The sequence below is a fragment of the Mauremys reevesii genome, linkage group 2 (genome assembly GCF_016161935.1).
Source record: "Mauremys reevesii isolate NIE-2019 linkage group 2, ASM1616193v1, whole genome shotgun sequence".
NCBI classification, from domain to species: domain Eukaryota; kingdom Metazoa; phylum Chordata; order Testudines; family Geoemydidae; genus Mauremys; species Mauremys reevesii.
Genome location: NC_052624.1, coordinates 252,324,210 through 252,340,285, shown reverse-complemented (window position 1 = coordinate 252,340,285; position 16,076 = coordinate 252,324,210). Strand labels below are relative to the sequence as shown.

The window sequence follows — 16,076 nt, the reverse complement described above, 5'->3', positions numbered from 1 at the left end:
AACAAGGGCTTTATGCCATGCCATGCTACCCTCTACCCAGGAAATACCATACCTTAGCTGGTCCACCAAGCTACTTTTAAATCTCCCCTGCAGGCCCATTTCTTCCACAATACCAACAGGAACCTTTCAAATCTATTATCTATTCAATATATTTATTTCTTTAAGACATCTTTAATGGATGATTAAATGGATTAGTCTTTGCTAAGTAATCACATAAAATTAATACTGCCCCTGTCCTTTCTGCAACTACTCCTCACCCCAGTTATCTTCTTACTATGTCAGAAATTATTGTTCATTAATTCCTCAGGCCAAGATGATATCTTGTCTGCTTTGAGAAGTGCCTAGCAGTTTTTGGGACGGTGCAGTTAGTATAATACCGTAGATATACTAAGTAAAAATCGGACCTGTACCACTGGCAGTAAGTTGCTTCATGTGTCAGAAATTTTGCATCCTGAGCTTGTGAAAACCAGATGGCCACAGAAGAGACCAGCTTCATCTTAAAGTAGTAGAGATGGAGCTGACAACTACCCTCGTAAGACAACCCACACATTTTGCTGATAGCCAATTCGGAAGCCATGTTCTATTCTCCCACCCTGAAGTGGAGTCCTGCAAGTGTAAAGACAGCTGGGGAATTGTTGAGGGAGGAGAAAAAAAAAGAGTCATCTGTCATCTAGTATCAGAGTTAGCTCTGGTCTCTGCTGAGGCTTGGAGGAGCTTCCAACCACCATATCAAGAGAGTTATTTGCCCACAGTGATTCTTCCTGCCACATATTAGATGGATAACTACACGGAAGTTATTAATAAGTGAGCAATTCAAACAGAATGGCCACAACTCAGTGGGTCAACTCTAATCCTAGTCAAAGTTTTGTATTTAATCTTTATTCTATTCAACTCTCTCTCTCTCTCTCAACTTATTACAGGTGGATGAAAATTTCAGGGTCTTTTTAGCTAGTTAACAGTAAGTGAATACTGCCTGGCTTACACCAAAGCCACAAAAATAAATGTATAGCCAATTTTTATTACATATATGATCAATATTCTAAATTTAAATTTTGGTAAAAAAGTAACTATTTGGTATTACTGGTGAATCAGAAGTGGCTAAGCATTTGTTGGTTTCGATTTGGGTCTTAGTATGGGTAACTCCCTCTCAAAAGGAGCCAGATTTGGTCAAAGTCTATGCCTTGGCCTCTTGTTTCTTTATAGTTCTTTTCCAACTGAATGTCTAGTATATCTTGAGTCCACTGTTTCATACATGGCATCATTCTACATTTTTCCAAGTAAAAACACCAACTGAACAAATAATGTTACCATACATATCTAATATTATGCCTGACAGCAGCTGTAGAAATCAGTTTGGGGCTTGAAGAGATTTGAGTTACTGTGGATGTGATTTTTTTACACAGTCACTACAGCCAGGGCCGGCTCCAGGCACCAGCGCAGGAAATCTGGCATCTTTGTCTGATAATCAGGCGAGGAGTTCACCCATTCACAGCCACTTTGTTTTAAACATAGCACAGATTTTTCTACTGATTATTTCTCTTAAAAATAAATCGTTTTCAAAGACTTCCAGATATTCTTGCATTGTATCATCAAAGTACCATTTATCTTTCTTCAGCAGCAATGCTTCTAGTTTTGAATTCCATTTTTTTTTAAAACTGCTTTTCTATAAGAAAACAGCACCTCATCATAATTGCTTTAAAAGCTACTCATCTGCAAGCCAGGATTTTGTGGTGGAGTTTTTTTAATTTTACCTCCTATCATAGTTTTATATTTACTATTGCTAAAATAGTTAAGCCACACAGAGCTCTTATCATAGAATATCAGGTTTGAAAGGGACCTCAGGAGGTCATCTAGTCCAACCCCCTGCGTTATAGGTGAAACCGCATTATATCGAACTTGCTTTGATCTGCCGGAGTACACAGCCCAGCCCCGCCCCGCCGGAGCGCTGCTTTACCGCATTATATCCGAATTCGTGTTATATCGGGTGGCGTTACAACGGGGTAGAGGTGTAATACTACCAGGAAAAAGAACTTATTTTAAGTATGAAAAATAAACAATAATGATGGCTTGGAATAGAGTGAATGTAGAGCTATAGCTGCCTCCCACTGAAAGCACTTTCTTACATACTAAAAATCTTGAAGTATTTCCATTCTCTTACAAGAGACCTATGCTTCTGTCAGGATTTTTTAAAATCAATTAATTTATTTTAAATCAAAGAGCAGATATACTGTTCTGTTAGGACTTTCTAGGCAGATTATTTTGGATCATCACTGAGGATCTACTGATCATTCTGTGCTTGTTTCCCCAGACAAGGCTCCCACTCACATCAATGACAGATTTTTTTTGTGGGGACAGACTGCATAATATACCATAGGGACTCTAAGTGCATAACAAATAGCCAGAACACTGCGCTCCCATAGAAGCAAAAATGTCATCAAGCTGAGTCAGTCCTTGAACTCAATAACCACATTATTGGTTCATAAATACTCAGCTATGAATTATCTTACATTTAATGGTTTGCCTAAAACAGGGGTATGCAAACTATGGCACGTGAGCTGATTTTCAGTCGCACTGACACTGTCGGGGTCCTGGCCACCGATCCTGAGGGCTCTGCATTTTAATTTAATTTTAAATGAAGCTTCTTAAACATTTTAAAAACCTTATTTATTTTACATACAACAACAGTTTAGTTATATATTATAGACTTATAGAAAGAGACCTTTTAAAAATGTTAAGATATATTACTGGCACGCGAAACTTTAAATAAGAGTGAATAAATGAAGACTCAGCACACCACTTCTGAAAGGTTGCCGACCCCTGGCCTAAAATGTTTTTGTGAAGGCAAGTGACAACTCACATGTTGTGTATAAAATAATTTATATAACTATAAATGTTATTCGACAAAGTATTTATTCAGTTTTAACTAGAAATGTATCAATCATACCATTTAACTCAAGAAAGCTCAAGAAAAATGTGTCATTTCCATTTGTAAATATGTGTAAGCTCAATTTTTCAGCACAGCCCAAACTGGATCTCCTTTTCTGAGTGAAAATCTTTTAAGAGTTAAAAAAATTACTTTGTCTCCCCCTCTTGCAAGAAAAAACATCACATGTGTCGGAGCACTACAATAAATGAACACAACTAAGGGCTTCTCTACCATACCGGGCGGGGTCGATCTAATATACACAACTTCAGCTATGCAATAGCATAGTTGAAATCGACGTATTTAGATCTACTTACTGCAGTGTCTTTACTGCAGTAAGTCGACAGCTGACGTCGACTCCGCTTGCTCTTCTCATTCTGGTGGAGTACTGGAGTCGACGGGAGAGCACTCAGCAGTCGATTTATCGCGTCTATAGTAGACGCGATAAATTGACCCCTGCTGGATTGATCGCTGTCCACCAATCCAGCGGGTACTGTAGACAAGCTTTAAGACTCTTATGTCCAGTCTGACATCATTCACAATGATTTACAGAGAGAGTATGACAGTCAATTTGAAATGAAAAGAGGGCCCTTTTTAATCCCTTTGCATGGCTTAAATCACAAAAATTTACACCCCAGATTAGTCTAAATTAAAGAGGTGACACTCACAGAACTCCCACTTTGGTCCAAAATCCCCAACGCTTAGTATGTCAGGGACTAACTTTAAACTGTCTGGGGCCTCTCCATGCTAACATGCTACTTAAGTGTTGATTAGCAGTTTTGGTAATAGAGCAACATTTTATGAACAAATCATTAAAACAGCAAGAAAACAAAAAGTTACCTTCTTTAATGGAGTTGATTGCCTCATGTCATACAGCACAATATTTCTGTCTGAAGCACAGCTTCCTAAAAGATGCGTCTAAAAAATAATCATGCCATTATATCAGGTAACACCTTCTAAAGTTATGAAAACAAAAAAAAAATTGGACACTGAGTATATATTTTACACTAAATATTTAAGCAACTATTTTGCTAACTTAAGTACAGACAGAGACACTTTTTTCCAATAAATGACTCTTAAAATTTTAAGAAAATCGTTTGAAGAAAAGCAATCATAGAACAGGAACATGATCTTGAACCTCCTTTGACAAAACAAAATGTTGGTGTCAAATGTGTTCTATTTGCTTTAACCATTAGTCAACGGGTTCACTGTTCTTTATTTACAGCTGAACAGTCAATCCGAGGGCTTCTCTCAGAAATAGCTTTGTTTTTGCCAAACAGAAATCAGAACCAATCCATTTTTCCCCACTTGTGAAGTGGTAATTCTCTCACATATTCACCAGCTAATGTAAAGGACAGTACATCCAAAATTCCCCTCAACACGATGTTGGTCATTGATTTAGTATGTATACAAAAGACTATCTTTAGTATTATCTACTGAAGCAACATCACCACTTTAAATCAAATAAAAAAAAAAAGCTATAACAGGTGTTAAAAGTACTGTTTTGGAAATTTATAGTTGCAACAAACAGTTGGAGAGTTTCATATGAATCTCTGAATGTTAATATGATTTAATCCTCGTACTGATCAAATAAAATATTGACATATAGTATGTATAAAGAACGCATTACCTCAATTGGATTAAATTTAACGCTGCTGATGCTATCAACACCCCATGTCAAAGAGCATATGGGACTGTTCCTTTGTTCATCCCAGATGTCTATTTGATGCCCACAAGTTGCAAATACAGCTTCCTTCCAATGGTGATCAATGCCTGTGTACACTGTCTTTAAAGGCAAAAAAAATAGTTACAGGAATGATCAATTCCACTTTGTATAACAACAAGTTTTTCAAGTTGTTACATTATTTAAATTACTGATGACCAAATTGTCATCCCCTGCTGAGCAGTTAACATGTTGTAGTCTTTCACATTTAGCTATTTTAAGACTATTGTAGCCTTTAATTTTCTATTTGCAAGTTCTTCTTTGTAAACTTTCATTGATTATATTTATAGTGAAACCTGTATTAAGTGGTCACCAGTCTGACTGAACATTTTAATTTGAAGTACAACATATTAAAAAGTGTGGTAATATAACCTACACACACACACACACACACAAAAGAAACCCTTAAAAATGTTTAATATATTTCCAGAGGCAGTCAAATAGGTCCCATATGTTACACAAAAGTGTATAGATGAATCTTGTTAGCAATTTTCCTTATGTCTGTACCCATAGTTCATTTTAAAATCTCTCTCTAGCTCACATACAAAGATAACCCACCAAAACATGTGCACTGTGGTAGAGGATGCCATAAAAACCATTTTTTTTTTTTTGGCATCTCATGGCTGCAGGCCAGAAGGAACCACATCATATAGTCTGATCTCTTATATAACGACCTATGATAATTTCACCCAGTTAACCCAATATTGAGCCCAATAACTTCCATCTAACTAAAGAATAACTTGTATTTGACTAAGGCATCCAGTCAATAAAATGACATCAAGAGATGGAGAATCCACCACTTGCATAGGTAGTTTGTTCTAATGGTTAACCACCCTCACAGTTAAAAATCTGTCCTAATTCGAATTTCTCTGGCTTCAGTTCACACCCACCAGTTCTTGCTATGCCTCTCTCTGTTAGAATAAAGATCCCTTTAGTATCAGTATTTTCTCCCCATGAAGGTACTTATACACTGTATTCAAGTAATCTCTCAATCTTTTTGATAAGCCAAACAGATGGAGCACTTTAAGGGCTTGTCTTCACAGTGATGTTAACTAGAGATATATCTCAAGAGTCACCTCTAACCTAACTCCCCTCCACACATACATAAGAAGGGCCCTACTTGGTCAGACCAAAGGTCCATCTAGCCCAGTATCCTGTCTCCCAACAGTGGCCAGTGCCAGGTGCCCCATAGGGAATGAAGAGAACATGCAATCTTCAAGTGATCCATCCCATTGCTCATTCCCAGCTTCTGGCAAACAGAATGGACCTATGAATTTATCTAGTTCTTTTTTGAACTCTGTTATGGTATTGGCCTTCATAACATCCTCTGGCAAGGAGTTCCACAGGTTGACTGTGTTTCGAGTGAGGAAACACTTCCTTTTATTTGTTTTAAACCTGTTGCCTATTAATTTCATTTGGTGACCCCTAGTTCTTGCGTTATGAGAAGTAGTAAATAACAACACTTCCTTATCTACTTTCTCTACACCAGTCATGATTTTATAGACCTCAATCATGTCTCCCCTTAACCATCTCTTTTCCAAGCTGAAAAATCCCAGTTTTATTACTCTCTCCTCATACGGAAGCTGTTCCATACCCCCAATTGCTGTTTAATTTATTAATTTGTTCCAAAACCTCCTCTAATGATACCTCAATCTGGGACAGTTCCTCAGATCTGTCACCTAAAAAGAATGGCTCAGGTTTGGGAATATCCCTCACATCTTCAACCATGAAGACCGATACAAAGAATTCATTTAGTTTCTCCACAATGGCCATATCCTCCTTGAGTGCTATTTTAGAACCTCAATCGTCCAGTGGCCCCACTGGTTGTTTAGCAGGCTTCCGGCTATAACTTTTTGAGTCTTTGAAAAATATAAAACATTCCCAGGAGAAAATGCAGAAATGTAAATCCCAGACCCACAATCAATCAGCTTCCGCCCCACTAGTCGATGCTTAAGTAACCTACGTAGTAACAAGAAAATAGAAGTGTGAAACCAAAACTAAACTTTTAATACCTTTCCAAGAATTGTATGCAGTGGTTCTTCTTCTCCCCCATATCCTGGGCCTTCCATTTTCCAGTGCTTCACAGTTTTATCATCACCAACCTAGAAGTATTGGAGAAAATGTATACAGCTAGCTCTTTCAGTATTTAACATACATTTATTCTATTTACAAGATTCAAGCTCCTATGTTATGCAACTACCCGAACCATTTTTTTCCTTCTCATGACACTTATCTAGTGTCTACTTCAGAGCAGTGGATACACGTTCCATTGTCGGTAGATGGACATACAAGATTTTTGTTAACAAGAGGACCCATCAACTCATTCTGTTCTCCCTACTTCATTCTTTTCACTGTTAGATGTAAGTCCTGTTTTCATTTGAACACCAAACACTGATATTTTATCACAGGCAGTTTATGTGCACTTGAACCCATTATACTTGATATAAAGTGACAATGAAAGGATGTTTTACTGACAGAACTTTGACTTTAATTACTCATCTGAAACCATCTTGAATCATAGTAACTATTCACGTCTTTCAATTAACACAGTTTACCATCAAAACCAGTATGTAAAATAACATACTCAAATTAATTGAGTTGCCCTTATTAAAGGGAGAACACCAGAAAATTTCTAGTCTTGGTTAACAAGAAACAGAAAAGGCTAGGTTTGCAATATAAATGGAGTTTAGTGGACATTATTCCTAAATACTACTGACATTTTAAACATTCTACCATAGAGAAGCTCACCAAATGATTACAATAAGTTTCTGATTGGAAAATCAATGTGGAAGTACACTCTACATGTCATACCAACATTATACTTACGGTGAAGAAAGAGGTACCACAAAAGCGGGTACATATCCCTCGTACAAAGCCCTCATGCGCTTGTAAAGTACGGATGCATTCTCGTTTGGTCAAGTTCCAAATTTTAACCTGTTAAAAGCATACCAAAACATTTTTCCATTTAGCAGTTTTCTAGCTGTAAGATGTCATGAAAAGTCATGTCAAATGGCACCATCAGTCTGAAATCTAGCTAGTTTTAGACAATGCATTCCAATGAGTTTGAAACAAACTTTCCCCTGAATATCCATGTCTATTTTTTGTGGGCTTACAATCACATTTCCTTTATATTTTTTAAAAAATTCTTTATTGAAGTGAGTGTCACTGCTACCACTAGCAAGAATTCAATTTTACAAACCCAATACTGAAAGCTGCTCCACATGAGTACACCTGCTTACAAGATAGGGACCATAGAAAGTGCAGTGTAAGGATTTACTGTATAGCATTGTTCCTATCCAAGAGTTCATGATATTTTAAAAAAGTTGTAATATCTCACTGTCCACAAACAAGTTTTTAGAAATTTCACTGTGAGCCACCAATGATCTAGCTCCTTATATAGCCACACTTCAACATAGTAGTTGTAACTTCTGGAATTCAGGTACCGCTGGGACTTTTCCACTGCCTTCAGATACATAAAATTACACAAAAGAAGAGAATATGCAGAAAATTTGTTTCTGAGAAAAAAGTAGAGACAGCTTATAAAATGAGAAAACTAAGAGAATAATCTTTGGATCCAACGCAAAAATTTCATTTCATTTCAAATGTTCTTTCACGGCTTATTGGGAAACAACAATACTTTTGCACTTGTACAGTTTCATAGTGAACATATTAAGTCAGCATTTTCTGATTACATCTCCAATATCTGTTTATCTCGAATAAATATTTCTGTTTCAGGCTTTTTCAGAATCCAACTGAAATGAATAATAAAAATGTACTTAGATTTTATATATTTTATTTTGTGTTAATGCGCAAGACCTCTTCCATTCTACAACGTTGAGTCCTGAAATGTTTCCTATACATTTATTCCCATGGTTCCAACTCATTTCCCTCCCCTTTTTCTAAAATGTGTTCCCCAATAATTGTGTATATAATACCCACAAATAGTGGAAAATGAATGACCATCAAAGGAAACAATTACAACACTGTGCACAAAGTAAATCAAGTGGGGTGGGATGGAAAATGAGGTGTTTATTCTGTAATTGTTTCTAATTATCACAGTAGTCTTATTTGCTACTTATAACAATACAAAAATAGACAGTCATATTTAAGTTTTGTGCTACAAGAACAGTAATGGATAGATTGCCTGCTCTATGCAGAAGCTTAAAAATGACAGCTGTGAACAAAGGCACAGGACAAAAATACAGAAGTCAAATTCTACCAGGGAAAATTGAAAGAAACTCTGGCAAGTCAAGTGTAAAAGTATAATTAGGCAGGCCAAAAAAGAACAAATATGAAATTGCAGAGCTAACTGTGGCATGTAACCTATCACTTAAATCAGCCTCTGTACCAGATGACGGGAGGATAGCTAATGTAATGTCAATTTTTAAAAAAGGCGACAGAGGCGACCCTGGTAATTACAGGCCAGTAAACCTAACTTCATTACCAGGCAAAGTGATTGAGTTTATGGTAAAGAACAGAATAATCAGACACACAGATAAACACAATACGTTGGGGAAGAGTCAATACAGCTTTTGTAAAGGGAAATCATGCCTCAATCAATTAGAATTTTCAAAGGAGGTCAACTAACATGTGGACAAGGATGATCCAATCGATACAGTGTGCTTGGACTTTCAAAAAGATTTTGACAAGGTCCCTCACCAAAGGCTCTTAAGCAAAGTAAGCGGTCATGAGATATGCGGGAAGATCCTTTCATGGATCAATAATTGTTTAAAAGATAGGGAACAAAGGGTGGGAATAAATGGTCAGTTTTCACAGTGGAGAGAGGTAAATAGCAGGGTCCCCCAAGGATCTGGCCTGGGATCAGTGTTGTTCAATATATTCATAAATGATCTGGAAAAAGAGGTAAACAGTGAGGTGGCAAAATTTGCAGATGATACAAAACTACTCAAGATAGTTAAGTCCCAAGTAGACTGCAAAGAGCTATAAAAGGATCTCACAAAACTGGGTGACTGGGCAACAAAACGGCAGATGAAATTCAATGCTGATAAATGCAAAGTAATGCACATTGGAAAATATAATTCCAGCTATTCATACAAAATGATGGGGTCTAAATTAGCAGTTACCGCTCAAAAAGAGATCTTAGAGTCATTGTGGATAGTTCTCTCAACAACCACTCAATGTGCAGAGACAGTGAAAAAAGCTAACAATGTTAGGAACCAGTAGGAAAGGGACAGATAAGACAGTAAATATTATAATGCCATTATATAAATCCATGGTACGCCCACACCTGGAACACAGTGTGCAGTTCTGGTTGCCCCATCTCAAAAGAGATATTAGAAATAGAAAAAGTACAGAAAGGGGCACAAAAACAATTAGGGGTACGGAACAGCTTCCAAATGAGGAGAGATTAAAAAGACTGGGAATGTTCAGTTTAGAAAAGAGATGACTTAGGCAGGATATGGTAGAAGTCTACACACCAGACATGATTTTGGAGTAAGCGAGTAAGGAAGTGTTATTCGCTTTTTCACATAACACAAGAACCAGGGGTCACTCAATTAAACAGGTTTAAAACAAACAAAAGTACTTCTTCGCACAACACACAGTCAACCTGTGGGACTTGTTGCCAGAGGATGTTGTGAGGGCCAAAGATATAACTAGGTTCAAAAAAGAAGTAGATAAGTTCATACCAGGTCCATCAATGGGTATTAGTCAGACTGGTCGGGGAGGAAACCCCATGCTCTGGGTATCCCTAAACTTCTGACTGACCGAAGCTGGAACTAAACAACAGGGGATGGATCATTCTTTAATGCCCTGTTCTGTACATTCCTCTGAAGCATCTGGCACTGGCCACGGTTGGAAGACAGGATACCGGGCTAGATGGACCACTGGTCTGACCCAGTATGGCCATTCTTATATACAAAATATATTTAAAAAAAAAAAGATTTTATTCGGGTGTGTGTGTGTGTGTGCGCGCACGCACACGCGCAAATTCACTTACCTCTCCATCACAGGCCCCAGAAAGTACTGTAGATAAACTCTGTGGATGCTTAGCCATACAATTAACTCCATCCCTGTGACCATCCAGTGAAGCAAGAAAAGGTTTTGCAAACACGCGTTCTAATTTTGTTGCATTCAGGGCTCGCATATACTCTCGTGGAACCTCAAACGGATGCAATGCAGGATCATAGTTTCTTGGAACTGGAATAAGATGGATAATCGTAAGAACCCATGACATCCTCTGTGGTGCAAGTTAGGTTGAATTAAGATAAAGTCCCCTTTGATTTTTCCCTACCATTCTGGAAACAATACATTTTCCTGCAACACTGGAATTTCTGTCACGTTGATAACTGCAAAGTGACCTGTAGGATCACCTGCTACTGAAATGTTTAAGTTTAGAGTTAGTCCTACTAGCTTTTTTTAAATTAAGAAGTTAAAAGGACAGTGTCAAGTAATGTTTAAAAGATTTTACTTTTACATTAGACTTCTAGCTATCAACATTTGTCTTATATTTCAAAAAGAGCTGAAATTCAAATGCCCATAATTTAACTAAACATTGGATTTATGCTAGTCATGTAAGCAGGCTAGGAACTGAAAGTTAAAAGGCTCTTGATTGTCAAGAGACATTACCTGCTCAAAGAACCAAAAACAAAGCCAGTATTGAGAATACCAATGGACAAGGATATTTTGTAATTATTTTGTTTCTTCCACGCTGTTGTGGTTTTCAGTCCTTCCCTTCCCACCCACAAGAATAAGGGATTAATAATTTTCATGCTATCTGCAGCAAGAACTAAATATCATGTGTTGTTAATACACACACACACCACTATATAACCACAACTCTAGCCATCTAAAGGCTAGTTGTGGTTCTAAATACCTATGGCTATGCCTACACTACAGCCGGGATCGACGCTTTGAGATCGATCCACAGGTGGTTGATTTAGTGGGTCTAGTGAAGACCCGCCAGATAAACAACAGATCGCAGATCGCTTTCCAGTCGACCCCTGTACTCTACCCCCAACAAGAAGAGTAAGGTAAGTCGATGGGAGAGACCCCGTGGTAACTTGACCTAACGTATGTCAACTCCAGCTACATTATTCACATAGCTGGAGGTGCATAGCATAGGTCAACTTACGGTAGTGTAGTGTAGTGTAGACATAGCCTATGAGACCTCATCTTCAGCACAACCAAAATAGCCTCTGGTCTAGTTAAGGTAGGAGACCATGAGTTCTACCCCAACCTCTTCCAAAGAACAACAACATTTCCCTGCATTTCGTAACACTTATTACTGAGCAAGGTACCATATCCCTACATTATGAGACTTAGTTTCTTCCTTACCCTATTATACAAATGAGATAACTGAGGGGCAAAGAGTTTGCATACATTCATATCTGACAAAGCTGGGAAAAATCATACAAATAGAATATAAAGTGGAAGACCCAAATCTCATCCACTAGACCAGTTATTTTCAACCAGGGGTCCGGGGCTCCCTGGGGGTCCACGAGCAGGTTTCTGCAGTCTGCCAAGCAGGACCTGTGTTAGACTCGCTGGGGCCCAGGGCAGAAAGCCCCTGCCATGTAGGGCTGAAGCCCTGGACCCCGCCACCTGGGGGTGAAGCAGAAGCCCAAGCAACTTAGCTTCATGTGGCATCCTGTGGTGTGGGGTTCTGGGCAACTGCCCTCCTTGCTACCCCTTAATGACTTTTATATTACTCCTGAGGGCATTTTGTGCCAAAAAATTACAAATTCTGAACACAATATTTTAAAATTCTGCAAATTTTGTCAAATAAATGCAGAGGCTCTAGCATGGAATTGGGGAGCACAGGCCACTGGCTGCACAGAGGTGGGAGATCACTGTGCAGCTCCCCCGGGACACTGACTCAGCAGTGAGGCTACACCTAACCTGACACAGCGTAAGAACCAGGCCTGCCCCAGAACACCTCAGGGTCCTGCCCCTCTGTGCCAGGTGCGGGCAGGCAGGCTCAGCAAGTGTGAAAGGGCTTAGTGTGGGGGGAATCTAGGTGTGAGTTAAGAGGGTTCTGTGTGGGGCAATCTGTGTGTGGGCGGCTCAGTGGGGGAGCGAGCTGAATGCACAGGGGTTTGTTGGGGGGTTCTGGGTGCAATAATAATGGGACTCTGCAGGGGGGTCCAGGTGCAGCTGGTCAGGGCTCGGTAGGGTGTGGATCCAGGTACAGGTGCCTTGTCAGGGTGGTCCAGGTGCAGTGGAAGTGAGGCTCATCAGGGAGGTTCTGTGTGGGGGAGGGGGGGGGAGAGTTAGGCTTGGCAGGAGGGTCTGGATGCATGGTGGTTGGGCGGATAGGAGAGCAGCTCCCTGTACAGTGATCTCTCCCCCTGCAGCTGAGGAGCGATGGGTGCAGGAAGTGCAGGGGGGTGGAGTTACAGAGCTTCCTACAGCCGGGGGAGAAATTGGGGGTGGGTCTGACACAGCCCTGAGTGCCACGCAGGGGAAAAGGAAGTCAGATCCTCCTCAGCCCAGCCAGGACTAGCAACTGAGCTTGGTGCTGGGTAGGCGCCACCAGCTGGGTCTTCCCCAGTCCTGTCCCCTGCCCCACAGTGATTAACTTCTCTGTCTGCTGCCCTGGGCACCCAAAATAATACTGCTAGGGAGGGTCACATGACCGCTTTTGTAGCTTGCCTTTGCTTCCCCATCAGAAAGTCATTTTTCTGCGGGGAAGCAAAGAAACCTGTGGGGACAAATTCTGCGCATGCACAGTGGTGAAGAATTCCCACAGGAGTATTACATGCAGAAAACCAGTTGTGGCGGCACAGGTGGGCAATGGAGTTTTTATAGCATGTTGGCAGGGCCTCAGAAATAAAAAGGTTTAGAACCCCTACATTAGACCACGTTCACAGCGTCTCTCAAAAAGAATGTGTCAAATCTGACCAGGACGAGACTGTCTGTAATATGGTAATATTCTGACACACCCATCTTTACTAGATGCCATTGGATCCACAGATGAACAAGCGCTACATAAGGGCAAAACATCACTGAAAAATAAGTAGCAGGCTGGAGTCATAACTCCCAGACCCTTCCTTTAACCTCAGGGTAGCCAATTATTTTTGTCAATGTCCGAATTTCTTGGTCAAGGTATAGTCAAGGTCCAGACTCCAGAGAAAAATAGTAATAAATAATAAGTAAATGAAAAGATTTCAGGGTCCATTCAAAACATCTGGTGGTCCAGATTTGGCCTGTGGGCCGCCTATTGAATACCTCATCTAGATCATGATCCATATCAAGAGTCAGAAACAGAACCCTGCATTCCCAATTCCCAATACATTATTGGGGCATGTCCTTATATAGAAAGAGGCAGTCCTTTTCTCATTGTGTAATGCAGAACATTATACACCTGTCTAGAAAAATAAATGCACAAGATGAAAACTCAGCCTGGGAAATTTCATAGAAAAATATATCCCTACACTAAAAGAATACTGATGCTGTAAAGCGAAGCATTCAACTGTTCAGAAATGTCAAAGTTAAGCTAGTATACACATCCTTAATTCTGATATCTTATTCACTAGCATTATGATACCATGATCACAACTATTTTTTCCATAAGACCCCTGACTCATTCAGAACACAGTTTCATTGGTGAATGAGTTCTTGTTGGGAGTAAGTTGAACGATGGATTGTGGCACAGACTGCAGAAAGGGAATGTAGTGTGTTCTGGTGAAGGTACTTGGGCAGGACCCAGTAGAACCAGTTTCTAATCCAGGCTTTGACACAGACTTTCTATGCCATGGTAAGGAAATTACTTAAACCAGACTTTGCAGAGGAGAACACTAATTTTATGTTCCTCAACGTCTGAGTATCCAATCTGAAACATCAAGAATCTGATTTTCATTCTCAACTCTGACTGAAGTCAATAGGAACTGCAGGTGCTAAGCATTTCTGTATATCAGGCCATAGGTGCCTCAGGCACCAAGTTACTGAGATATCCAAAATCAGCAGACACTTTCGTAGGTGTTGGCTTTAATCTCCCTGAGTGTCATTTACTAATCTGTAAAGCCTGCATAATAATACCTCCCTGTCTCACTCAGGTGTTGAGATGGTAAATTCATTAGTGTGTGAAATGCTCACACAGGACAACAAGGAGAACCACAGAAGAGTGCAAACATCCTCAGGCATTGCGGGGCTTGGAGGTGCGCAAGGAGCGTGGCACCATCACTTGCACTAGACCAGGGGTAGGCAACCTATGGCACACATGCCAAAGGCGGCACATGAGCTGATTTTAGTGGCACTCACACTGTCCAGGTCCTGGCCACCGTTTCGGGGGGGGGGGGGAGGTAGAGGGGGTCTGCATTTTAATTTAAATTTTAAATGAAACTTCTTAAACATTTAAAAAACCTTACTGACTTTACATACAACAATAGTTTAGTTATATATTATAGACTTATAGACAGAGACCTTCTACAAACATTAAAATTACTGGCAGCAAAGAGTCTTGTGGCACCTTATAGACTAACAGATGTTTTGGAGCATGAGCTTTCGTGGGTGAATACCCACTTCGTCGGATGCATGTAGTGGAAATCTCCAGGGGCATATTTTGCTTATATATACCTGCCCCTGGAGATTTCCACTACATGCATCCGACGAAGTGGGTATTCACCCACGAAAGCTCATGCTCCAAAACGTCTGTTAGTCTATAAGGTGCCACAAGACTCTTTGCTGCTTTTACAGATCCAGACTAACACGGCTACTCCTGATAATTAAAATTACTGGCACACTAAACCTTAAATTAGAGTGAATAAATGAAGACTCGGCACACCACTTCTGGAAGGTTGCTGACCCCTGAAATAGACAATGACACCAGATGCCAAAGCACAGTCCAGCCCGGCGCCGAATGGGGCCGGGCTGCTGCCAAAACCAGCAGGGGGTCGTAACATATAAGGGGGGTAGGGAGGTCGGTTTGGCACTGCACCCGCCCCCCGACAGTACTATCATTACTTACTTGCAGCCTGGGAGGGTGCCACGTCCGGGACCCGGGCCCTGCTATGCCAGGCGCTGTACACACACGCGGCCCAGTCCAAGGGGCTCGCAGGTCAGACCCTCGCCTAGCCCAGCCTGCCAGGCCCAAGCTCCCCCTTCTCTGGCGGGTGGCCCCAGCACAAGGCGGGCCCCGGGGAACGGGGCTCAGCACCCGGCCGGCACACGCAGCCATTGCGCCAGGATCGGCTCAAGCCCCTGTCCATCGCGCGGACCGAAGATTTCCCCAACCGCCCGCCTGCCCGCGCGCGCGCGCTCACCGCGCTGGAGATCCTGCTTGGTCTCGCGGACGTAATCATCGGGGTTCCGGCTCAGCACCTTCACCCTCATCCCGCCGCGCGCCGCTCCTCACGGCGGCACAGACCGGAACCAGCCCGCCACGCTTCCGGGTCAAGCCAGCGCTCATCAGCCACACCAACCACCGGAAGAGCTAACGTGGGGCTCACGTGACACGCTCCCCAAGCCCTA

General features: G+C 40.9%; 1 protein-coding gene across 4 annotated transcripts in view; it reads right to left on the bottom strand.

Annotated features, from left to right (window-relative positions):
* DCAF13 (DDB1 and CUL4 associated factor 13) overlaps positions 1 to 16,060 on the bottom strand; it is a 37,879-nt gene extending 21,819 nt beyond the window's left edge. The window contains exons 1-6 of one of the 4 annotated variants that reach the window (XM_039525819.1): positions 15,869 to 16,060; positions 10,606 to 10,805; positions 7,473 to 7,580; positions 6,659 to 6,748; positions 4,554 to 4,709; positions 3,764 to 3,841 (exon numbers count right to left, since the gene is read on the bottom strand). In XM_039525819.1, coding sequence (XP_039381753.1) covers positions 3,764 to 3,841; positions 4,554 to 4,709; positions 6,659 to 6,748; positions 7,473 to 7,580; positions 10,606 to 10,805; positions 15,869 to 15,938 — 702 coding nt within the window. In that variant the 5' untranslated portion in view covers positions 15,939 to 16,060. Of the gene's footprint in view, positions 1 to 3,763; positions 3,842 to 4,553; positions 4,710 to 6,658; positions 6,749 to 7,472; positions 7,581 to 10,605; positions 10,806 to 15,573; positions 15,810 to 15,868 lie in introns of those variants that run through there. The other 3 variants (XM_039525821.1, XM_039525822.1, XM_039525820.1) reach the window with 3 other exon arrangements.
* Between the last annotated feature and the right edge of the window lie 16 nt (positions 16,061 to 16,076).